This window comes from Jaculus jaculus, chromosome 1 (genome assembly GCF_020740685.1).
Source record: "Jaculus jaculus isolate mJacJac1 chromosome 1, mJacJac1.mat.Y.cur, whole genome shotgun sequence".
In the NCBI taxonomy this organism is placed as follows: Eukaryota; Metazoa; Chordata; class Mammalia; order Rodentia; family Dipodidae; genus Jaculus; species Jaculus jaculus.
This window is the reverse complement of record NC_059102.1, coordinates 35,611,754-35,636,961: the sequence shown is the minus strand read 5'-3', so window position 1 is coordinate 35,636,961 and position 25,208 is coordinate 35,611,754. Positions and strand designations below refer to the sequence as shown.

At 37.0% G+C, this 25,208-nt stretch overlaps 1 protein-coding gene across 4 annotated transcripts in view; it reads right to left on the bottom strand.

Annotated features, from left to right (window-relative positions):
• Positions 1-1,161: 1,161 nt before the first annotated feature.
• Chuk (component of inhibitor of nuclear factor kappa B kinase complex) overlaps positions 1,162-25,208 on the bottom strand; it is a 45,366-nt gene continuing 21,319 nt past the window's right edge. For 2 of the 4 annotated variants that reach the window (XR_006633158.1, XR_006633160.1), the window contains 17 exons: positions 23,222-23,311; positions 22,176-22,300; positions 21,892-21,999; positions 20,825-20,960; positions 20,267-20,461; positions 17,898-18,000; positions 17,046-17,169; positions 16,283-16,434; positions 11,666-11,727; positions 10,104-10,213; positions 9,071-9,120; positions 6,862-6,958; positions 6,419-6,566; positions 5,613-5,729; positions 4,386-4,619; positions 3,219-3,318; positions 2,363-2,394 (listed from right to left, as the gene is read on the bottom strand). Coding sequence is in view for 2 of the 4 variants with exons in the window: in XM_045132169.1 (XP_044988104.1) it covers positions 2,365-2,394; positions 3,219-3,318; positions 5,596-5,729; positions 6,419-6,566; positions 6,862-6,958; positions 9,071-9,120; positions 10,104-10,213; positions 11,666-11,727; positions 16,283-16,434; positions 17,046-17,169; positions 17,898-18,000; positions 20,267-20,461; positions 20,825-20,960; positions 21,892-21,999; positions 22,176-22,300; positions 23,222-23,311 (1,764 nt within the window). In the remaining 2 variants the exon portion in view is untranslated. Of the gene's footprint in view, positions 2,395-3,218; positions 3,319-4,385; positions 4,620-5,595; positions 5,730-6,418; positions 6,567-6,861; positions 6,959-9,070; positions 9,121-10,103; positions 10,214-11,665; positions 11,728-16,282; positions 16,435-17,045; positions 17,170-17,897; positions 18,001-20,266; positions 20,462-20,824; positions 20,961-21,891; positions 22,000-22,175; positions 22,301-23,221; positions 23,312-25,208 lie in introns of all 4 variants that reach the window. The other 2 variants (XM_045132169.1, XM_045132179.1) reach the window with 2 other exon arrangements.

The window sequence follows — 25,208 nt, the reverse complement described above, 5'->3', positions numbered from 1 at the left end:
AGAATGGAATTTCAAGGGAAAGTGGGGGGGAGGGAGGGTATTACCATGGGATATTTTTTATAATCATGGAAAAATGTTAATAAACTGAGAAAAAAGTCTAAATTAAAAAAAAAATATTTATATGCATGGAGAGAGCGGGGAGGATGGGCATGCCAGGGCCTCTTGCCATTGCAAAACAAACTCCAGATACAGGCACCACTTTGTGCACCTGGTACTGGGGAACTGAACCCAGGCCACCAGGCTTTGGCAAGCAAACACCTTTATCTGCTGAGCCATCTCTGCAGATCTAATTTTTTGTCTTAAAAAATCTTTTAGAGAGACTGAGACCCCACCTTTAAAAAGAAAAGCCTTCTATAACTACCAAAGCAAGAGAGAGTTTGCCCATTATAACACTTAACATGGATGGAATTATCATCTTTAAAGAATCAGTAATATTTGATGATTTAAAAAGACAGAAGAGGGCTGGAGAGATGGCTTAGCGGTTAAGTGCTTGCCTACGAAGCCTAAGGACCCCGGTTCGAGGCTTGGTTCCCCAGGTCCCACGTTAGCCAGATGCACAAGGGGGCGCACGCATCTGGAGTTCGTTTGCAGAGGCTGGAAGCCCTGGCGCGCCCATTCTCTCTCTCTCCCTCTATCTGTCTTTCTCTCTGTGTCTGTCGCTCTCAAATAAATAAATAAAAAAAAATTTAAAAAAAAATAAAAAATAAAAAGACAGAAGATAGCCAGGTAGGGTTGCATAAACCTGTAATCCCAGCACTTTGGAGGCAGGAAGATGGCAAGTTTGAGGTCAGACTGGGCTATGCAGTGAGAAACTGTTTAAAAGAAAAAGACAACTCAAAAGTTTCAAACTTGAATGGATGGAAAAATGATACCACTGGCAAAATGAGGATGAATGGGACTATTTTCAGTTTATATAGCAAGATCTGAACATGCTTTTAGACACAGATAACAGTGATAATATCTTAGGGGAAAACATACTAGCCAGGAAGTTGCTCAATACTTACTTTCCTATAAGCCCTACTTAATTCCTGAAGAATGTAAGGAGGAGCCTATTATGTTATTCTGTGCTCCAATTCCATTGTACAACCCATCACATTTTCCCAAGCAGTATTAAATCATGATTATGATTTTTTTTTAAATAATGAATGGAGATTCAAAAAGTAACTTAAAAATCATTTAATATTTGAAGTGAAAAATGACCTAGAATATAAAAGCATTTCACATTTTCTGAAAAAATAATACCTTCTAAATTATTTAACAGAAAACAACAGATCCACAATCCATTATCTGAAAATCCAAGGCCAGATGTTTCAGAAATATGAAATTTTTAGATTTTAGAAAAATAATTCAGTGCATATACCATGTTACATTAGCCCTCAAAAGTCTGTGGCAGGACCCCCCACAATAATCAACATTAATATTTATGTAACAAAATAAATGAATATTCACACTAAGTGGGATAAATATATTCAATGTCAGCCCAGATTAGATCTGGAAGCAAATTAACTTTTGTTACCAAGCTTATGAAAATCTTGTTCTCAGCACTTCTTGGATTTTAAAATTACAATTACATATAAAGAATGCAGACCTTTATAAACTTGTATGACAAGACATGAAAATTGTTTAAACAAATGACCCATTTTTACAAATGAAACATTATAAATTAACAGGAATCTTCTTTTTGATATTAAATGTACACATTAAATACATATACACATAGCACACGAGCTGATTTATTACAGTCAGTTTGTTAAGGCACACACGCACAACCCCTTGTGTAAGAAGGGAGTAGTACTATTAAACGTCTGGTAAAATTTATAACAATAGGAAGGTTACTCCTTATGAAGCCAGGAACAGCACTTGCTGAATACAACACAAGGAGGTAGGGTTCACTCTTTAAGAAGTACAATTTTACTTGTGAGCAGTCTTCCACAAAAACACAAGTAGACAACTTTACTGAAATTACACATTAGATGATGTTTTCTTTTCTATATACCAATACTAAGTTTGGCTGTATCCTAAAAGTTCAAACTTTAGAAGGTATATTTCCTGTCAGTTAAAAAAGTAATATTTTATAAATTCTGAAGATAAAGAGGTCACCAATGATGTTCCTAAGTAGTTGCAGTACTTAAAAAGTCAGTTAGGTAAATCTATTGATTTCTTTTTAAAATAAAATTTTATCTGTTTGGAGGTCAAATTATTCAAAATACTATGCTTGAAAAATCACACATCACATGCAGTTTCTGCTCATAGCCATTTCTTCCATTGACCGGTGTGCAAAGAATATTGCATGTAGGAAAAGTGAATTTCCAGCATGTGTAGAAACAACTTCCATAGGTTTGAAGACAATGAATGAATAGTACATCACTCTGATAGCCAGCTCCAATCAAGATTCTAAAACCAGGCATGAAAGAGTTATAGTTAGAACAGTTGGAAGTTGTCTTTATATGGTAAGTGTAAGAGCATTTGTTTTTGTAAGTTTTCTTTTTTCTTTCTTTCCTTTCCTTCCTTCCTCCCTTTCTTCTTCTTCTTCTTTTTTTTTTTTTTTGAGCTGGGGTTCTCACTTTGTAGCCCAGGCTGTCCTGAACTCACTATGTAGCCCAGGCTGGTCTTGAATTCATGATGATCCAACTGCCTCAGTCTCCTGAGTGCTGGGGTTATAGGCCTGAGCCAACAGCTTTGTAAGTTTCTTCATAATTAAAATGTAACTACAGAGTTGAGACTGAAACTAATTACAGTAAAAGCTAATTCAACAAACATTTTATTGTAATTTTTCCAAGTCTTAACAAATCAGCAGTTCATAGCAAATAAATCTTAATATTAATTAGAACTATGCTAGCATAATTCATTTTATATGCAGCAAATGGCATGACTGAATTAGAGTACAAGTCCCATCCTATTGGAAAAAAAAAATGATTACTGGAGCAAAAAGGTACAACCCACTCAAATTTAGTAATCATATTGTAAATAATGCTTATTTGACCAAAATGTTACTAAATACTTACTGATGAGAAAATGCTAGTACATTCCTGAATAATAACAAAAATGAAGTTTGAGACATTCCTTAAATGTTTTCTCTAAGTTCTTTTCTTTCTCTCTCTTTCCCCCCTTCTCTCCATATACACATATCACAAATGCCAGATATAGCCAACATGGAAAATGAAACTTTTTATGTCCAACATATTTGCAATATACACCCATAGTCACATTGCACTTACCATCATACTACTGCTCTGCTCCTCATTTGCTTCATGAATAATAGTAGTTAAATGGCCAAGACAGTTCAAATTTTCTTTTATCATTTGTGCTAAACTCTCTCTGTTGGATGAAAGAACAAAGATTTTAAAGCTCAGTATCAGCTAGATGAGTTACATCTACTTTCTGGTCTTCTAGGTCAGAATGATCAATGTCCTTCCTGCAACCCAGCACTCCAAGCTGACTATTATAATCTTCAGTTTCTTCATTCTCCCCACCCAGAGACAAAGTGCTACATAATCCAAGCCACTGTCTGCCTAATGCTAGTAGGAAATCCACTATAATTCCAACCAGATTTTCCTTTAAAACAAGTGGTACTTATAACTTATTTTACCCTGAAAATGCTAACTTGTGCGAAAAAAGTTCCCTGTGGCATAGTCAAATGAGGGACCATCTTTTGTTTCTGGAATGTTTTTATTTCCTTCTAATAGTAAAAACACCAACAAGCTTACTTCAGACATATGGCACAGAGGATTCAAACGTACAACTGTTATGCAGAGATCAAGGAAGAATAAAAACTGGTTGACAACTACAGACAACAGCACTGAAAAGGAAAACAAGCAAGCCGATCACAGAGGACAGCCCAAAAAAGAAAGCTGTGATAGAAGAGCTAACCAGAAACAAGTGTCCCTGAATGTTTCTATTTGAAAGAAATCCTAATTCTGCTTTATACCTTCACATTTTTTTCTGTTAACATATAGCCTCTACTGTCATGTTTTCTTCTTCTCTCAGCTCCTTCTCCACCAATCAGTTGTAGGCCATGGCTACTAAATGCTGGCTGAGCTACTATCCAAAAGATGGAAAAATTGAGGCTAACAATCTTTTAATCTGAGGTAAAGTGCAATGGATACATTATGATTAAGATCAATTTTCCTTTATGAAGAATTCCCACCAGAATTTTTTTTTTAATTTTTAAAATAATTTAAAAACATATCAAATATATTTTTATAAATAACCACAACCCCGGCTAAAAATTTTACTTTTAAAAGTTAAAAAAATTTCACTTCACTCAACTCTAATATAGTATTCCCTAAAGTCTATTGCTATACTTGTAATGTATTGATATTAGGCCACATCTATGACCCCCAAGATACACCCTGGATCTTGCTTTCTTTAAAACAACAAAATACCTGATATCAGCTTGCCTTCCTGCCATGTGCTTTTTCTCTCATAAAAGCAGAGTGCAGAATGTGCAACTGCATGACTTCCTGAGCAGTGATGTAACATGGCTGCACTTCTGCAAAACTAATTATGGGCAGAGCTTCCAGGAAATGCTGTTGCTGCAGAGGTCTCCATGAATTGTGAAAAAAAGTGACAATAAAGCTAGCAAAGAGCCACTGGCTCTGGACACGGCACACCTTATGCTGAGAAAATAACAGAGATGGACAGTCATTCAGCTTTTAGCAGAAGAGTAGGAACTAATAAAAGCAAAGGCAGAACTTCAAACTAGAGCTTATGTGAAAAATTGATTTAAAAAATATTAAGTTACAAATTAAAGTAACTCTCGCTACTTTATTAAAAAGGAATTCCAGGTTGATATTGTATATATGTAATTACAATGATTGTAATGGGGAGGTAATATGATGGAGAATGGAATTTCAAATGGGAAAGTGTGGGGGTGGGGAAGGAGGGAATTACCATGGGATATATTTTATAATCATGGAAAATGTTAATAAAAATTTAAAAAAATATATTATTTCCCCCCCCTCAAAAAAAGGAATTCCAGTACCAACAAATGACAAATGCAAAAAGGTAGCAGAATATTTCATTAAGATAAATGGTTAGTGAAGGAATATGGTTTGGGAAAAAGAATTTGATAAGCCAGTAACAGAGAAATGACTTAGAGCTTTGACTGAGCTAATAAGTTATTAGCAATAGTTCTCTAGCATTTTACAAACATTGTTTAGTCGAATTCTCTTAGCAGTTCCATAGTCTCATTTTAAAGTAAGAAAATATGAGCATTAAAAAAGTGAAGTAGGGGCTGGAGAGATGGTTTAGTGGTTAAGGTGCTTGCTTGCCTGTGAAGCTTAAGGACCCAGGTTCAACTCCCCAGATTTCACATAAGCCAGTCACACAACTTGATGAATGTACCAAGTTGCACATGTGCCCAAGGTGGCACACACATCTGGAGTTTGGTTACAGTGGCTAGAGGCCCTGGTATGCCAATTCTCTCTCCCTCTCATTAAAAAAAAAGTGAGGTAAATTAGTTTATTAATTATTACAAAGAAACAGTCAAGACTCAATCCTGGATTGAAGACCTCAATAACCACTGTGCTATACTGTCTCATTCATACTACTGCTTGGAAAATACAACTATCTATTGTTGCAAAGTGAACCCACCCATCTTGAGGAGTTACCACGCATGCCAGAGGATGTTCACTTTCTGCTAAAGCTGGGGGCAGCCAAGCTGATGCCTGATGGGTTACTGCACCTTCTAGACTGGATCCTACAAGGGAGCGGGCAGAACTCTGTGTCTGAAGGGGGAAAAAAAATCAATACATTGCAGGCAAGCACTTTTATTGATTCACAGTTTTTTCTTACCATACTGATAAAACTTACACTTCTTTTACTACTTATATCACAATCACAATGTTTTTGTACAAGACTATTTTTATCACCACTAGCAATCCTGTCATTGGCCCCTTTCTTCATTGATTCAAACTAAATGCATCTAACTCATTTAATACAACTGACTTTAATTTGGAAGAGAGGGGCAGCTGACTAAAGGTTTGGTTTATCAACTAGTCAGATATACTTACCCAAAGTTGGGATGGGTTACCACAGTGATTTAGGACTGGGAGAACTATAAAAAGAGGAACTGAGCCAGGTATAGTGGCTCATACCACACAGTTATGGGATCATACCTGTAATCCCAGCGTTTGCAAGGCTAAGGCATAAAACTTGCTGCAAAGTCTTGGCCAATCTGGGCTACATAGTTGCTGGACTATAGAGTGAGACCTTGTCTTCAAACACACACACACAAACCAGGAATGGGAAAGCAAAGTGATAATGCAGAAGTTCTATATCTCCACTGTTACTAAGACACCAGACAAGGAACATGAGCATCAACCCAATTCAAAATAGAGCCACTGAAGAGGACATGGCAAAAATTCTTTTATGGAGTAATAGCAATGCCGTGACACATTCACTAGAAATTACTTACACAGGCAATTTTAAGGAGATGCCATATTTCTTTCTGCCTCTTTCCCTGCATAAACATGACAGTATTGTCAGCTTCTTTGATGTTACTGAGGGCCAATTCCACCTTGGGGAGTAGATCAATAATCTTCTGCTTACAGCCCAACAACTTGCTAGAGAGATTAAATCAGTGTCAGATACTTGTCACATCCCTCAAGACTGTATACCATACTTGCGAACCCAGATGCGGAAATAAACCACAATCAAGATGGCATTTATTGGCTGATCTTCAAAGTAATGTATAAACACAACAGGACTTATTTATGAATGAGTTCAACTGTGCCCACGCATCCTAACATACTGCTAGAACATTTGTAGGGTCCAGTATATTTACCAAAGAGGATCATGATACTCTGAAAGGAACATAAGTGTCCTGGCTTTTAGGAATAAATAAAGCAATTCTTCTACCTCAGATGACCAAACAGCTCCTTGAGAACACGGTCTTGACTCTGCACAGTGTGCACAATAATCTTCACCATCTCTGTGCTGTCACTGTAGGAATGATCTATAAAAGATAGTAAGTAGGTTTGACCTTTGTAGTAGAACATATTAGCTTCCAAACATAAAATTCTTCAAAATCTCTTTAATATTTAAAACTAGTCTAAAAATCGTCTACATTTGTTGTGGAACACTGTCTTCCAGACATTTCCATTAACCACTTCAACTCTCAGAAGGTGTGATTACCTCCAGAATAACCACACAAGAGTCTACTTATGCTTTATCATGGAAGGGGTGAGGATCATGAGGCTTTGTTCCTTCCCTGATATATAGCCAGTTAAGGGTTGCTAGAAGGAAGGGTTCTTGAGGCCTCATCCACTTCCCAAGGATATGAAGGTTTCTGAAAGAGATATACTTTCTTTTATTTTTTAAAAAACATTTTAAAAATTTTATTTGCTTATTTGAGAGAGAGAGAGAAGAGAGAGAGAGAGAGAGAGAGAGAGAGGGAGAAGGAGAGGGAGAGGGGGAGGAGCAGACACACACAGAGAGAGAATGGGCACACCAGGTCCTCTAGCCACTGCAAACTCCAGATGCATGTGCTACCTTGTGCATCTGGTTTACATGGACTGGGTTATCAAACCCAGGTCCTCATGCTTCACAGGCAACCACCTTAACTGCTAAGCCACCTCTCCAGCCCAATACACTTTCTTCAGAACTGTACCCATATGTGAGTTGCTCATGCTCCTATAAGCAGCCCTAATTTGAACTCACTGGTTTAGCTAGCTAGACTTGGGTGGAATCATTTCTTTAGTCTGCCACTGGTACACTAACATTTTTTTAACTGTCCAGGAAAAGCTAACATAACACCATTTAAAATAAAAATGGGATTAATATTTTTAATATTATCAATAAATCTAAGGACTAGGGGGTTATAAGGACTCAATAATAATTATACATCAAAAATAAAGTTATACATGGTTGTGTGTATAATATACAAGTATGTTTGACATTTATCACCATATACTCAGAGACTTTAGTTGGCTGTATTTCAGAAGAATAGTCTTATCTACCTTTAAACCACATGTGATGGTTAATCTCAGTTTCAATTTGACAGAATTTAGAATCACCACAGAAACAAATCTCTGGCCATGTCTGTGAGGAATCTTCTAAATTTGGTTATTTGAGGTGGGAAGACCCACCCTAAAAGTGTGAAGTGCCATTCCATGGGCTGCAGTCCTGGACTTCATAAAAGGAGAAAGCTGTTTCATGAATGTGGACTGAATGTGATCAAATGCTTCAAACTCTTGCTGCCATATGTTCCCCATTGTGATGGACTGTATATCCTCAAGCTGTATGCCAAAAATCAACATTTCTTCCTTAAGCTTCTTTTGTCAGATGTTTTGTCACAGCAGTGTGAAAAGTAACTAATACAGAAAACTGGTACCAGCAGTCTGGCTATTGCTGTAATAAACTGACCATGCGGTTCATAGGCCTTTGGAACTAGTTTGTAGAAGAAATATGCAAGAGCTTGGAACTTTAGGCTAGAAAAGCCTTTGAATATAGTTATCTGGGCTTAATGGGCCATTCTGGTGGGAGGTCAGAAGACAAAAACAATGCTGAGAAAAATGGAGACAGTGGAGGCCTGGCTCACAAAGTTTCAGAGAACAAGTACTAAGTAACTAGGCTAGAGGCAGTTCAGTTTAGATGTTGCTAAAGAAACTGGATACATTCTGCCCTTGTCCTAAGAGCTTAAATGAGGTTGACTTTAAAGGTAATTGACTATTTATTTATTTTACATATATATATATATATAAATGTGCAGTTCGTTGAGGAAAAAAGCTTCACTAAGTTTCATGCTACAGCCAAGGCATGCGCAAAAAAGAAGCTGTTTTGTGCACCTGGCTTTACATACCCATACCATCAAACCTGTAATGGTAGCAAGTCCTTTTTACCACTGAGCTATCTCTCCAGCCCCTCAAAAATGTTTCTACTTTAATATTCTTATTACTTTTTTCTCTTAAATTTTATAAAATTAAAGCAATTATGCCATAAATGTCTCAACAGTAATTCCAAAACAGGAATTTATTCTACACTTTAAAAGATTAGAAATCCACCAAGTTTGTTAAACTACTGATAGTTTCTTAAAGTGCCTTCCAATACAATGATGGAAACGTCTTACCTATAGGTCTGTGCTTTAATTGCTTATATAGGTCAATGGCACGCTGTTCCCTACAAGAGAAAACATACTTACATGTGAAGGTAATTTAATGATTCAATAATTCATAACTTGAAATGAATAATATAATTCCATTTTAAAAGTATAAATTGTCAATAAATATCTTACAAAGCATTGCACTAAGTAATAAACAAGAACAATACAAGTTCTTAAAATAAGTTTTATGATCCTTCATATAACTGTTCTGATCTTCCACCACAAATATAACACCCTTGAACCAAAAACATTTAAGTAGGTAAAAATCATGATTAAGAGCTGGAGAGGTGGCTTACTGGTTAGGGTGCTTGCCAGCAAAGCCTAAGGAATCACGTTCAACTCTCCAGGTCTCATGTAAGCCAGATGCACAAAGTGATGCAAACATGCAAAGTCACACATGCACACAAGGAGCCCTCTCACACTCACATAAAAAAAGGCCATCTAGCCAGGTGTGGTGGCTCACACCATTAATCCCACTTGGGATTAAAAGCACTCGGGAGGCAGAGGTGGGAGTATCGCCATGGGTTCGAGGCCACCCTGAGAATACAGAGTGAATTCCAGGTCAGCCTGAGCCAGAGGTGAGAGCCTACCTTGAAAAAACCAAAGGAAAAAAAAAAAAAAAAAAAAAGAGGCCAATCTTTAGGGCTTGCCTCAAAAAAAAAAAAAAAAAAAATCATGATTAAAAAGAAAATCTAAAGTTTTAAATCCAGACAGTTGGGAAATTAACCCCATTAGGGAACTTATGAAGTAATACCTTGGGCCAGAAGTAGAGAAAGAATCTATAATTTCAATATGGTTGGAAATTTCTTAACTCACGAAAGAAACTTTGTAAAAAGATAGAGAAGATCAACCCAAAGAGTTATTTCCAAAACTTACTATGACTAAGTAATAGTTTACTTTTTAAATATTGTGCCACTATATTTAGGTAAAGGAATACTATAGAGTAGGACAAGGCTACAAAGTTACAAAATCAAAACCAAAACCACAAACACATCCTTACAGAGATTCCATCAGGTCTCCCTGACGTCTTCCATATGGGCTCTTCTGAAGTTCCATGATTTCAGTGTGCAAAGACATAATCTGATCCTCAAGGTATCCAATGACACCAACCTAAAATATGATGGAAATACAAAGGAAAATAACAAACTTTACCACCATACAATTCAATGCAATTCATTATAATACAAAACTTTAACTTTCCCTTTCTTTCTCCTTCCTTCCTGCCTCCCTCCCTCCACCCCCCTTTCCTCTTTCTGCAGGGCTTCATGGTTTCATGTAGTCCAGACTGACTTCAATCTTGCTATATAGTGAGTATTAAATTTATGATCCTTTTACCTCTACCTTCTGAGGGCTAGAATTATAGGAGCATTCTACCACACTCAGTTTTTAAAACTCTGAAATAAATATTATAGTACAGAAAGGTAATTTGGTTAAAGCTAATTAACTGTTCACTTACTAGTAAGACAGAGTCTCAGATTCTCTCTCTTTCTTTATGTGTCTGTCTCTCTCAAATAAATAAATAAATAAATAAATAAATAAAATTTAAAAAAGAGAGTCTTATTTCATGGCTCAGGCTGTCCTTAGACCTGTTATTCTCCTGCTTTAGTTTACTGTGTGCTTGGATTATAAGTGTGCCACACCACGGCTTCTGACCCGTAATTTTCACATGCGGACATCTGTGCTGGGCTGGAGGAATGGCTTAATGGTTAAGGCATTTGCCTGTTAAGAATAAGGACCCAGGTTCAATTCTCCAGGTCCCACGTAAGCCAGGTAGGTACACATGGTGGCACATGCATCTGGAGTTCATTTGCAGTGGTTAGAGGCCCTGGTGTGTTCATTCTCACACTATCTCTTTCTTTCCCTCTCTCTCTTTAATAAAGAAACAAATACATAAAAATAAAATCTTTAAAAAAAAATCCATGCTACTCAATGGTTTCTTCTGACAACAGTAAACTACTAGCATCTGCTTTGTTCTTTGAGAAGCAAAGTAGCAAAAGGGTCTCTAACAAAACAAAATGACGCCACCAAAATCATTCACGTTTCTTGCATCTCTACCCAGAATGCCGTATCCACATCTTTTGAGTAACCATGAACTGGCACCAAGGAAAATAACAGTCTTAAGGATGGCCATATAGGCTAAGATGGAAATCTGCCACACAGAAAATGATCTATACCAAAGGAGACTATGTAATTTATTTTCCGAACCAATATAATTTTGAGAATGAAAAAGAATGCTGCTAGGAAAACATCAGGTATGAACGAGGACTGTCCCAGGTAAACCAGCATGTGTAGCCATTAGTTTAGATATAAACTAATCAGGAAAAGTACAGTGATGCTTACCACTTAATACTGATTCCCACTTAATCTTCATACCCTACCAAAAAGGCACTCTTCTCTCAATCTAATATAGAAGCTGAGGCTAAAGCTAGCTCAGATCCCTTGTTTTTATCCACTATGGTATCTTACTTTCTAGATATAGCGTATATGAGGTATTTGTCTAAATTTACAAAATGACATGGTAAGTATTATTTACATACTAAGACTAGAGTTCAGTGACTTTACCTCAGCGTAATGAATGGCCTTTTCTTCCATTTCTTTCCATGCTTTTAGCATTTTTTCTGATGCTAAAATAAAAAGGTCTACATTGGTTATCTTTGAAATAATCATAGATTTAAATACTTGCTTGATTGCCTCCTTGCTATATCAATATCAAAGATACAATATTGTCTAAAACATCTCTGAAAGAGTTAGTTTTATCATAGCCTTAACCCCCAATACCTCAGGATGTGACCTCATTGGTAACAAGGTCATTATAGAGGTAATCAACTATGCATATACTCACATTGGATTAGGCTAGGCCCTTAATCCAGCATGATCAATGTCCTTAAAGTACAGATACAGGGATAAAAGAACACAAGGGGAGAATGCCATGTGACAATCACAACTATAAGACAAGGAACACCAAGGATTGTTAGGAACCTCAGGAAGGAATCTTATTTATGGATTTCAGAGGAATCATGATTTTGTCAACACCTTGATTCTGGACTTTAGTTGTGTGAATTGTGAACCTTTACATTTATGCCTTAAATTATACTGCTTATGGTATTTTGCGAAGTCAGGTCTCACTCTAGCTCAGGCTGACCTGGAATTCACTATGTAGTCTTAGGGTGGCCTTGAACTCACAGGGATCCTCCTACCTCTGCCTCCCGAGACTGCTGGGATTAAAGGTGTGTGGTACCACGCCCAGCTTGCTTATGGTATTTTTGTTATGGAAGTCCTAGGAAAGTAATATAGTTTTTTCTTTAAAATATAAGAAAAACATTTGAAGTAACACATGAGGGTGAAGAGATGGCTCAGCTAGGAAAACGCGTCCGGCACAAGCATGAGCAGCTGAGTCCAATCACTAATCCCCACATTAATGAATTGAGAGTGGCAGTGTACATCTATAATCCCAGCGCTGGAGAGGCAGAGACAGGAGAATCCAAAAGGCTTGCTGGCTAGCTATTCTAGTTGAACTGGTGAGTTCCAGGCTTAGTAGGAGACCTTGTATAAAAAATTGAGGTGGAGAACAATTGAAAAAGACATGTGTTTACCTCTGGCTTCTACACAAGTATATTCAAGTGCACTTACATGCATACAAACCTACATATAATCATGTACATATATCAAACATACACACAGTAATAGATGAACATTTTTCAAAAAAATCAATCATGGGTTAAGGATGCAGCTCAATGGTACAACACTTGTCAAGAATAACAAGGATCTGGGTTTGAATCCCAACACTGCCAAAATAATAAATAACTATAAAAGGATATATAAACAGAAACCTCTTCCTCTCCTCTACCCCAAAGGAATCTCACTATGACTATTATATAGATTCATAAGCTATTCTTTCATAAGATAGTTCATTCATTTTTCTTCCTTTCCCCCTACAACTTAAAAGTATCACTGTCAAAGTGAAGATTCATTTGATATTTTAATATCAGCAATCTAGATATACTTCATTCTATCTAAATAGTTGTTTGTTTTTGACAAACCAAAGGTATTTTAATGAAATAATTGTGTTTTTTTTCACCAGAATGTCTATAATACACAAATAAAATAAAACATCAATCATAGAAAATAGCTTTGTAAATTTATTCACTTAACTGAGTATTATGTGTGCATCTTCATTATGAGTGATGGTGTGTGCATGCCAGTGTGCTTGTGGAGAAGTGTTGTCTTTGCCTCTACCTTATTTGAAGCAGGGGTCTCTTGTCCACTGCAACACCTATCAGCAGACTAGCTAGATTGGAACCAACACACTTCTGGGGACTCTCCCGTCTCCAGGTCTCACCTCAGCACAGGAGCACTGGCATTATAGGTGTTTGTGCTACCACCAGCTTAACATGGGTCCTGGGGATTTGAACTAAGGCACTCACATTTGCATAGCCAACAATTTATCTACTGGGCCATCTCCTCAGCTGGGGAGATTTTTTAAAAATCTGGTTTTATGTGTGTGTATGTATATGTGCATACATGTTTGTGTGTATGTGGAAGCCAGAAGACCACCTCATCTGTCATTTCTCAAGAATGCCTCCCACCTTTTAAAAAAGTTTTGAGACAGGGTCACTTATTGGCCTGCAGCTCGCCAGTTAGGCTAAACTAGCTAACTAGCAAGCAAGTTCTAGGGATCCCTGTGTCTCTGTTTTCTCAGTGCTAGGATTACAGATACATGTTACTATTCCCAGAATATTTTTTCACTTAGAAATATTTGTTTTTATTTCAGAATTATTTATAGAACCTCACCTAATGGTTCTTTCAGCACTTCCCATGAGTTATCACTTTTTTCAAATTTTTAAAAAAACAAACTTTATTTTTATTTATTTATTTGACAGAGAGAGAAATAGGCAGAGAGAGGGAGAGAGAGAATGGGCACACCAGGGCTTCCAGCCACTGCAAATGAACTCCAGATGCATGTCCCACCTTATACATCTGGCTTATGTGGGTCCCGGAGAATCAAACCAAGGTCCTTTGGCTTTGCAGGCAAACGCCTTAACTGCTAAGCCATCTCTCCAGGCCCACATTTTTATTTATTTATTTGAGACAGAGAGAAAGAGGCAGAGAGAGCCAAGGAGAATGGGCACACCACAGCTTCTAGCCACTGCAAATGAACTCCAGACATATGCACCATCTTGGGTATCTGGCTTACATGGGTACTGAGAAATACAACCTGGGTCCTTAGACTTTGCAGGCAAGTACCTTAGTCACTAAGCCAACTCTCCAGCCCATCACTTAGGCTTGCTTTAAGAAAATCCATCAAAGCATCAAATGAAGCCTCTTTACTAAACTTAGATCATCCAAAAAAGAGAACTAGAGGGTGATGAAATGTACTAATAATGTCTTAGTTCCAAGATGACTTCCTTTACATTTCCTAAACTTCTATTTTGGTTCTCAATATATCAAGTTTAGATTTTTTGTTTTTATTTTTAATATTTTGTTTATTTATTTATGAGAGGGAGGGAGGGGGGAGACAGAATTAATGAGAATGGGTGTGCCAGGGCCTCTAACCACTGTAAATGAACTCCAGATGCATGTACCATGATGGGCATCTGATTTACGTGGGTTCTGGGGAATCAAACCTGGCTTCTTAGGCTTTGCAGACAAACGCCTTAACCCCTAAGCCATCTCTCCAGCCCTTCATAATTTAAAAAAATATTTTTATTTATTTATTTTTCAAGAAGAGGAAGAGAGAGAAGGAGAAGAGGAGAATGGGCACACTAGGGCCTCTTGCCACTGCAAACAAACTCCAAACTCATGTACCAAACTATAAGTAACTTAGCTGGAGGGGCAGAATTGGAACTCCAGAGAGTCATTGCTTGTTAGAATTATCAGACTTGACGACTTGTCACTGGCTAGAATCGTTGGACTTGAGCAACAGAATTTGATGTCTGTCCTGTTTGTTTTAAATCTTGTATGGGTTAATTATTTCTTTGCTATGTCCGATGCCAACTTTTGCAGGGTGAATGTTTATTCTATGTCATCATTATTATTATTAGAGCTCAGTTAAGAGACCTTGGACTATGGGGGGGGGGTGCTAGAACGTCATTGGATTGATGAAAACTATGGGGATTTTTAAAGTTGGACTGAATGCATTGCATTTCACAATATGTATGGTTATCAGTTTATGGGAACCAGGGAAGGAAGTAATGTGGTGGTTTGATTCAGGTTTCCCCCAGAAACTTATGTGTTCTGAATGTTTTGGTTCCCAAGTAGTGGCAATTTGGAAACTAAAGCCTCCTGGAGGCAGTGTATTGTTGGGTAAGGGCTTATGGGTGCTATAGCCAACTTCACCTTACCAGTGTTTGGCACATTCTCCTGGTGCTATCTCCTGGTGCTATTGTGTACCTGATGTTGGCCAGGAGGTGATATTCACCTTCTGCTCATGCCATCACTTCCCCCTGCCATCATGGAGCTTCCCCTCAAGTCTGTTAGCCAAAATAAACCCTTTCCTTGCACAAGCGGCTTTTGGTTGGGTGTTTTCTCCCAGCAATGTGAAGCTGACTGCACACATGTATAATCCCAATGCTCAGGAGGCTGAGGTAGGATGATACTGTGAGTAAAAGACCAGAATGAGCTTCATTTCAGATTAGCCTAAACTAGAGTGAAACCTTGCTTAAAAAACAAACAAACAAAAAAACCCATAAGGGCTAAAGAAATGGCTTAGTGATTAAGGTGCTTGCCTGCAAATCCTAAGGAGCCAAATTCAGTTCCCTAGGATCCACATAAAACAGATGCACAAGGTAAAGCATGCTTCTGGAGTTCATTTGCAATGGCTTGAGGTCCTGATTCATCCATTCTTTTTTTTTTCCCCTCTCTCTTTCTAACTCTATCTCTCTCAAATAAAAACAAAAACAAACAAACAAAAAAATCCCAACCAAATAAATAACAACAACAAAAAATCACATTCCTAAATCACTTCTGCATTATTTAGCTTTTCTAGAGTTTTTCCCAATTTAATTGCTCAACTAAGGGATTTAACAAAACGTTAACACTCAAACAAGTTTAATGAATTAAGTTATCTGTCATATTAATGTGAACTTAAATTACAATTGTAGATGAGCCAACAAGTCAGAACAGCAGATGATTTTAAGAGACCCAACATTCCTTACAAATACGTTATAGCAAAACACTTACATATTCCATAAGTCATCTGCTCACTGTATCTCTCCAAGTCAAGCTGGATGCTTTTGTGAAAAAACTCCAACTTAGCTTTAAGTTGTTGTGATGCTGAGATCAATGTGTTCTTCATTTTTGTCAAGTTAGCATTATATCTAAGAAGACTTAACCTAAGACATAGAAAAACAAAACAAAATTATAACCTTCAGAGACACTGGATAACGATTTACAAACATAAACTGCAACATTCTAAAACCTAGCTATCAATTTATAAGAAACACTTGACTTTTAGGATTTGGTCTCTAAAGACTTCCTGCTGTGATATTCTGAGTCAAGCAAAATACTAAGACCATTTGGGAACTACTATTTTCAAGCCAGGGTAAACTGGGTGGTTTCAGACCATTAGTAAGAAATTTACACGTTTCGGGCTAGAGAGATCACTTAGTGGTTAAGACACTTGCCTGCAAAGCCTGAGAATCCAGGTTTGACTCCGCACTACCCATATAAGCCAGATACACAAGGTGGCACATGTGTCTGGAGTTCATTTGCATTGGTTATAGGCCCTGGTGCACCCATCTTTCTCTGCCTCTTCCCCTCTTTCTTCCCTCTCTCAAAAAAATAAAATATTGTTTTAAAAAAGAATTTTATAGGTCTAATCAGAATATGACATTTCAAATTACAGCATTATTTTAGTATTGCATGCAATATTTCTTAGTGAAAACTGGAACGATGAATTCTTGAACATATGATATTGTACCTTAAAAGAACAGAATCCACTTACATGGCTGCTCTTTGGCCCTGAAAGAGCCTACTATAGTCTTCTTTTAGCCCAGACACGTAGTGTACAGCTTCAGCCCATACTTTACGCAGTTGAATAATTGGAAGTTGTATTTTGCTGTCTTGTACTATAGGCAAGATGAGAGAAAGAAGAGGTGAATTACTTTCAAAACTATCTAGTTCACTTGTCATTCTCTGTGATTTCCTTTCCAAATAGCATTCCCGGAGATGCTGGAAATTGATAGGAGAAAGAACTTTCCTACAATGTAATAGCCCTGCTCCAGATATAAGGAAAAATAAAAATGACATAATCATTACCCCCAAAGAACTTGAGATTATTCCTTTGTCTTTTTGTTCCTTGCCTCTTTCTAATCTAGAATACTCATTTTCTCTGCTAACCCAAATTATTTAGTTCTTTCAAATTTTAAAACAAGCTCCATCTCCTACACAATCCACTAAAGTCTTTGCTACTTTTAAATACTATCATCTCCTGGACTATGAATTCACCTTAAAGAAAGCATATAGGATGAGCTGGGCAAATATTTAAACATGTGCAAATATATGAACATGCATAGATAATGAAGGAATAATTAAAAAGTAGGTTTAGTTCATAACAGTTTCATTCTATCTGTGACAGCCCTGTCCTAAGGAAGGAAAGTCTTCTAAATAAAAGATCTAGTGATAATTTAAAAATAACCTTTTTAACTTTCAAATACACTAATCCATTTTTCTCACCACAAATAGAAACCTCAAGTATGAGAGAGAGAGAACAAAAATGCCAAAAGATCATTTCTATTAATTAGGTTGAGAGCCAAAAGTCACATAATTTCTGAATTCAAGTTCAGACTATACATACCAATATAATTTACACAATCAGATAAACTCCTAGATGCAAATGGTCCTTCATATACAGTCTTACTTTTATCAAATAAATAAACCATGTAGCTATCACAGCCTCTCTAAAAAAGAAACAAACAATTAAAATTCTAGAAAATCCTAAGTTTTCTAAATTTCTAAAGTACAAATGAACAAAGTCATCAATGTGCACAGGCATATATTTTACAGATTTAGGACCTAAAATTTAGTTGAGAAGTATATATACATTTTCAATTACCAGATTCAAAAGAACAAATATAGAGGAGGCAAATGGAGGTTAGTGGAACTCATGTAACATGAAAGCAGGAGAACTATTTCAGGGAAGAAAAATGACCAGCTGTTGCATTCCTGACTTCACAACAACTGTTATTATCTGCATAAGACCTGTACAATACTGAGGCTATCAACATTCCTTCAAGGATGAAGAAGGGAGATATCACAGTAGGACTGGTTAGCAAGAACAGGTTCAGTGAAGGGGTTTGAGGGAGAACTAACATCAGCTAAGCGTAATCCCTATACCGGGGAGGCTGAGGTAGGAATGTTTATAGGTTTGAGACCAGCCTGGGCTATGTAGTAACAACAAAACAAACAAAAAAATGAAGTCCTAATACATCCTATAATATGGATAAAGCTCCAAAACAATGCTAAATGAGAGAAGAATAAAACAAGAGACTACACATTATATGATTCCATTATATCAAATGTTCAGGAATGATAATCTATATAGACAAAATGTAGGTTAATGGTTATTTGAGTGGGTAGAATGGAAATTTATAGTTAACAGACTAAAGGAATGGAAATATTTTTATACTGACTTAAATTTGTTTATAAAAACTACTGAATTACCCTTGGACTGGGAAATTATATGGCATGCAAGATATACATCCATAAATATCATAAAAAGAAAAATACAATACAGAAGTCATGACCATAAACATATTTGCCACCCAACTATCATCTTGCATGACTTCAGAGACCATTAATATAATTTCAAGGGTCAAATTTCAAATATAAGAAGGAAAAGAAAGCGGGAGAGAATAGGCATTGAAGAAAAAGTTCAAAATATATAAAGTTTAAAATCACAAATGTGTTGTGTCTTTCTTGTTCACATTACAAACCAATGACTACAGTCACCACTAATACAAAAATGTAAAAATTATTATAAATATTTACTGCCCTCCAAGGATTCTAAGTATGTTTCAAAAAATATAGCCAGCAGGGTGTGGTGGTTCACGCCTTTAATCTCAGCATCCAGGAGGCCGAGATAGGAGGATTACTGTGAGTCTGAAGACAGCATGAGATTACATAGTGAATTCCAGGTCAGCCTGAGTTAGAGTGAGACCCTATTTTGAAAGACCAAAAAAAGAAGAAGAAAAAAATGTAGCCAGGTGTGGTGGTGCACACCTTTAATCCCAGCACTCAGGAGGACCAAGTAGGAGGATTGCTGTGAGTTCAACACCAGCCTGAGACTACATAGTGAATTCCAGGTCAGCCTGGACTACAGCAAGACCCTACTTTGAGAAAACCCCAAATAAATAAATAAATAAAATGCAGAATATGCAATCCCTCTATACAGATTTCTTATTTTATTGAGACAAGTTTTATTTACTTTTTATCCACACTTTCTATAGCACAGAGGTTAACTATAGACTACATAATGATAATACACTTTAACATAACCAAAGGAAGTCTGAAAGTTCTCAACACATAGAATAATAACATTTGAAGAGATGAAAATGCCAAATCTCCCTGGTTTATTATATATTGAACCACTATACTGTATCCCCTAAATATGTATAATTATGCCAACTGAAAACAAAAATGTCCAACGATTCCAGGACTCTGGAGGCTGTGGCAGATAAATTAAGAGCCAGAGGCCAGTATGAGCTACATAGTGAGACCTTGTTTCAAAAAATAGGACTAGGGACTGAAGGGATGGCTTAGTGGTTAAGGCATTTGCCTGCAAAGCCAAAGGACCCAGGTTTGATTCCCCAGGACCCACATTAGCCAGATGCACAAGGGGACACATGCATCTGGAGTTCATTTGCAGTGGCTGGAGGCCCTGGCATGCCCATCCTCTCTCCCTCTTTCAAATAAATAAATAAAATATTTAAAAAAATAGGGCTGGACAGGCTAGAGAGATGGCTTAAGTGGTTAAGGAATTTGCTGACAAAGCCAAAGGACCTAGGTTTGATTTCCCCAAATCCACATAAAGCCAGATCCACAAGATGGTACATGCACCTGGAGTTCATTTGCAGTGGCTAGAGGCTCACTATCTGTCTGTCTCTCCTTCCTTGCAAATAAATAAATAAATAACAATAATAATTTAAAAAAAAAGAATTTTCTTACAACTCCATCTAGAACACATTGAGAGGCTGGTTTCCGAGGATCCAGAGAAATTCCTGTCTCTGATAGAAGTTCTTGAGAACAAGTACTTATTCCAGTTTCACGTTCAATACGAGATTGTAGTGAATGGAGACTTTCATCAGATGGTAACAGAAAAGAAATTATTTTTGCAGAAGTCATATTTAGGATGTGCACTATCTGAATAAATAAGAAAAAAGATAACACTGTTAATTATTTGCTGTATCACCAATAACGTGAAAGATACTTTGAAAAGGAGAAGAGGAATAAAAGGCATTTTTTCTGTACTCATTCTCCAAAGTGAGATCTCCTATAATTATAAAATGACAGTTTACAAATAGAGGAGCAGATTTAACTTTTCTAGACAACAGATATAAATATCGATGCACAAAATCAAGAAATGTAAGTTTTTATTTATTTATTATTATTATTGACAATTTCCATGATTGTAAATAATATCCTATGGTAATTCCCTTCAGAAATATAAGTTTTAACTTAAAAAATGTTTTCAGTTCAAGAAACATACATACTATTCGAACTAACCTTTAAATTCAGAATGTGATCCATTAATAGAAAACATCTTGGTTGCTTCAAAGTAAGATCAATAGGTCCCCCTCTCTGTTGTGGGTCCCAATTCAGCATCAACTGTAACCAGTTTTCCATGGGCTCTACAATTAAACTGGAAAATTAACAAACATTGAGTGAATATAATGTTCCAACTTTTCTATATTTCAGAGGTTACCTGTTTCCTTGCCCACTTTCAAATAGTTCATGAAATAATGAGACAAACTTCCATATCTTAAAAGCAAAACAAACATGCACATTCTCTTTCTGCTTACAAAGAAGTAAATAGAAATATATATATATATATATAGATATTTTAAAAAAATCACAGGTCGGGAGATATGTCTTAGCCATTAAGGCCCTTGCCTGCAAAGACCTTAAGGATCCGAGTTCAATTCCTCAGTACCCATGTATGCCAGATACATGAGGTGGCACATGTGTCTGGAGTTTGCTTGCAGTGGCTAGAGGCCCTGTGTGCCCATTCTCTCTCTTTCTCTCAAATACGTAAGTAAATAAAAACATAAAAAACACACTCCAAACTCATATAAGTTTGTTACTGGCAATTCCAAAAGCTAAGTCCAATTCCATTCTTCAGAGGATCCATTTTTTTTTTAATCCCTTGGGTCTTGGTCTTCTCAGCATCTAAGGCAGTCAGCAGAATAGCATAGGCAATGGTTCTCAATTCCATTAGACAAGTGCTGTCCAATATGGATATTTACTAATCATAGTGCTAGTTATATTTACTATTTATTTAAAATTCAGTTCTGCAGTCCCAGAAGACATTATTATTTTTTTTTTCCATTACTGGGAAGCAAAGTCAGAGCCTCAAGCTTACTAGGCCATGACTGTAACACACCAACAGCCCCTGGCCACCTTTCAAGTGCTCAAAAATTCAAAAAGCTTCATGTGACCAACAAAGATAACTTAATGCTTCTATCTCCATGTCAAGTTCTACTAGATAATGCTACTTGAAAACAGACAACTATATAGTTCTTTTATAACCCTGTAGAAACTGAGGCAAACTTCCCCATCTAAAGTACACTTACCTACAAAGGCTATTTGGTTGAGGTAAATGGCTACTAAATCGAACTTCTCCTGTCATCTCTTCACAGGCAAATATACACTTTGGATCCTTCTTCTTTATTTTTTCATGCCTACAAAAACAAGATACCCCAGGTCACAACCAGATTCTCACAAATACTCTCAAGACTTCTTGCCATTTAATTTCATTCAATTATACCACTAAGGAAAGGGGAGAAGAAGAAAAAGCAGACAACGGAAAAAATTTCTATTACTAGTAGGTACACCAAAGTTCTCATCCATGTCTTACCAGGTAAATGGCTGCAGATGATGCAAAAAAGGTCTATATCCAGCAATACATTCAAACACCATGGTCCCAAAGCTCCAATAATCAACAGTGGCTGTGTAAGGCTTATTTTCAAAGAGCTCTGGGGCCTTAAAAAAGAGAAAATGCTTTAAATGTCAATACTGCAAGAAAATGATACTGCATTTTTTGAATTACTATATTCATGACCTTCAGAAATGAGACTCTTCTACATTGAGATTCCATCTCACTCCTGTCAGATTGGCCACCATCATGAAAACAAATGATCATAAATGTTGGCGGGGATGTGGAAAAAAAGGAACCCTTCTGCACTGCTGGTGGGAATGCAATCTGGTCCAGCCATTGTGGAAAACAGTGTGGAGGTTCCTAAAACAGCTAGAGATTGATCTACCATATGACCCAGCTATAGCACTCCTAGGCATATATCCAAAGGACTCATCTCATTTCCTTAGAAGTACGTGCTCAACCATGTTTATTGCTGCTCAATTTATAATAGCTGGGAAATGGAACCAGCCTAGTTGTCCCTCAACTGATGAGTGGATAATGAAGATGTGGCACATTTATACAATGGAGTTCTACTCAGCGGTAAAGAAAAATGAAGTTATGAAATTTGCAGAAAAATGGATGGACCTGGAAAGGATTATACTAAGTGAGGTAACCCAGACCCAGAAAGCCAAGCGCCACATGTTCTCTCTCATATGTGGATCCTAGCTACAGATGACTGGGCTTCTGTGTGAGAATGAAAATACTTAGTAGCAGAGGCCAGTAAGTTGAAAAGGAGACATAAAGGGTGGAGAAAGGAAGGGAGGAGGATACTTAATAGGTTGATATTGTATATATGTAATTACAATGATTGTAATGGGAGGTAATATGATGGAGAATGGAATTTCAAATGGGAAAGTGTGGGGGTGGGGATGGAGAGAATTACCATGGGATATATTTTATAATCATGGAAAATGTTAATAAAAATTAAAAAAAAAAGAAATGAGACTTTTATATACTTAAATTCAAAGAAATGATATATGTCTCACCAGATATTGCAGTGTTCCCACAAAAGATGTACAGAGACTTCCTTGATCAACATCTTTGGCATAACCCAGATCAATTATTTTATGCATTATCTGTAAAACAATAAGCCAGTATATTAACTAAGGGATGAAAATACTTGCAAGCATAGGAAGGCTAATGATGCAGCTTAGTGACAGATTAGATGCACAAGGCCTTGGGTTCAATTCTAAGCACAGCAAAAAAATAAAAATTTTAAAAAGACAATTAATTTTCATCGAAAACTTAGAGTGGGTGGTAAAGAGTTTGTGCTCTGGAATAACACACATAAAAAAATTTGTCAAGTCTGAGTTTTTTGTTTACATTGAAACAGAGTCACACCTCAAAGTTGAGCAATCCTCCTGCCTTATCCTCCCAAATGCTAGGATTACAAATGTGAGCCATTTCATCTGGCTAGTTATTAAATCTTAATCAACTTATTTAGCCTTTGGCACTTTCCTACATAATTAGATTATCAATAGTCCCTATGTCACAGTATTGTTTATTATAACTCAAAAGAATAGTGAAAATAGGGCTGGAGAGATGGCTTAATGGCTAAGGCATTAGCCTCTGGAGCCAAAGGACCCATGTTTGATTCCCCAGGACCCACATAATCCAGATGCACAGAAGCACATGTGTCTTGAGTTTGTATGCTGTGGCCAGAGGTCCTGGTGTGCCCATTCTCTCTGTCTCTCTTCTATTTTGCCTCTCTGCTTGCAAATAAAAAATAAAATTAATAATGAAAATAAGTCACACAATACCTGGCACATGATAAGAATTAAATAGATTAACTAGACATAATGGTCCCTGCCTTTCATCCCAGTACTGAGGCTGAGGTAGGAGAATCACAGTGAGGTTGAGGCCAGCTTGGGGCTACAGAAAGTATTCCAGATCAGCCTGGGCTAGAGTAAGAACTCATCTTGAAACCTCCCCCGACCAAAAAAAATTTTTTTAGACATAATTAAACAGACTGGCTATTAGTTTTAATTAGAGTCAGAATAAATCTGATTCAATAAAGTGGAAGGAAGGGTGATTTCCACACGTAAAGATGTATCACACTAATCACAGGATGGATTAATGAGTCAGCATCTATCTACATCATTCACCTATGCCAGATCAGCATCTATATGAACTGGTGCTAAAAGAAGAGTCATCATTCCCACACCTTTAATCCTGCACTCAGTGGCAGAGGCAGGAGGATTGATATGAGTTGGAGGCCAGCCTGAGACTGCCTAGTGAATTCCAGATCAGTCTGGGCTACAGCGAGACCCTACCTTGGAAAACAAACAAACAAACAAAAACCAGATTTTTTTTTTTAACCAAAGTTCTATTCTTTTATTTATTTATTTGAGACAGAAAGAGATAGATGTTAAAAAAAGAGTTTGGGTATGCTGGGGTCTCCTGGCACTTGCAAATTTTGTGCATCTAGCTTTATTTGAGCATTTGGGAATCAAGCACAGGTCATCAGGTTTTGCAGACAAGTGCCTTTAACCTCTGAGCCATCTCTCCAGCTTTTTATTAAAAAAATTATTTATTATTTTTTTATTGACAACTTCCATAATTGTAAACAATATCCCATGGTAATTAGCTCCCTTCCCTTACTTTCCCCTTTGAAACTCAACTCTCCATCATATCCCCGCCCCTCTCAATCAGTCTCTCTTTTATTTTGATGTCATGATCTTCTCCTCCTTTATGATGGTTTTGTGTAGATTGTGTCAGGCACTGTGAGGTCATGGATATCCAGGCCATTTTGTGTCTGGAGGAGCAGGTTGCAAGGAGTCCTACCCTTCCTTTGGCTCTTACATTCTTTCACCACCTAAGAGGGGTGGGGGAAAAACTGGCAGGCCAGGGCCTCCAGCCACTACAACTGAACTCGACTGTGCACACCCTTGTGTGCATATGTGACATTGCATGCTTGCATCATGTGCATCTGGCTTACATGGGACCTGGAGAGTTGAACATGAATCCTTAGGC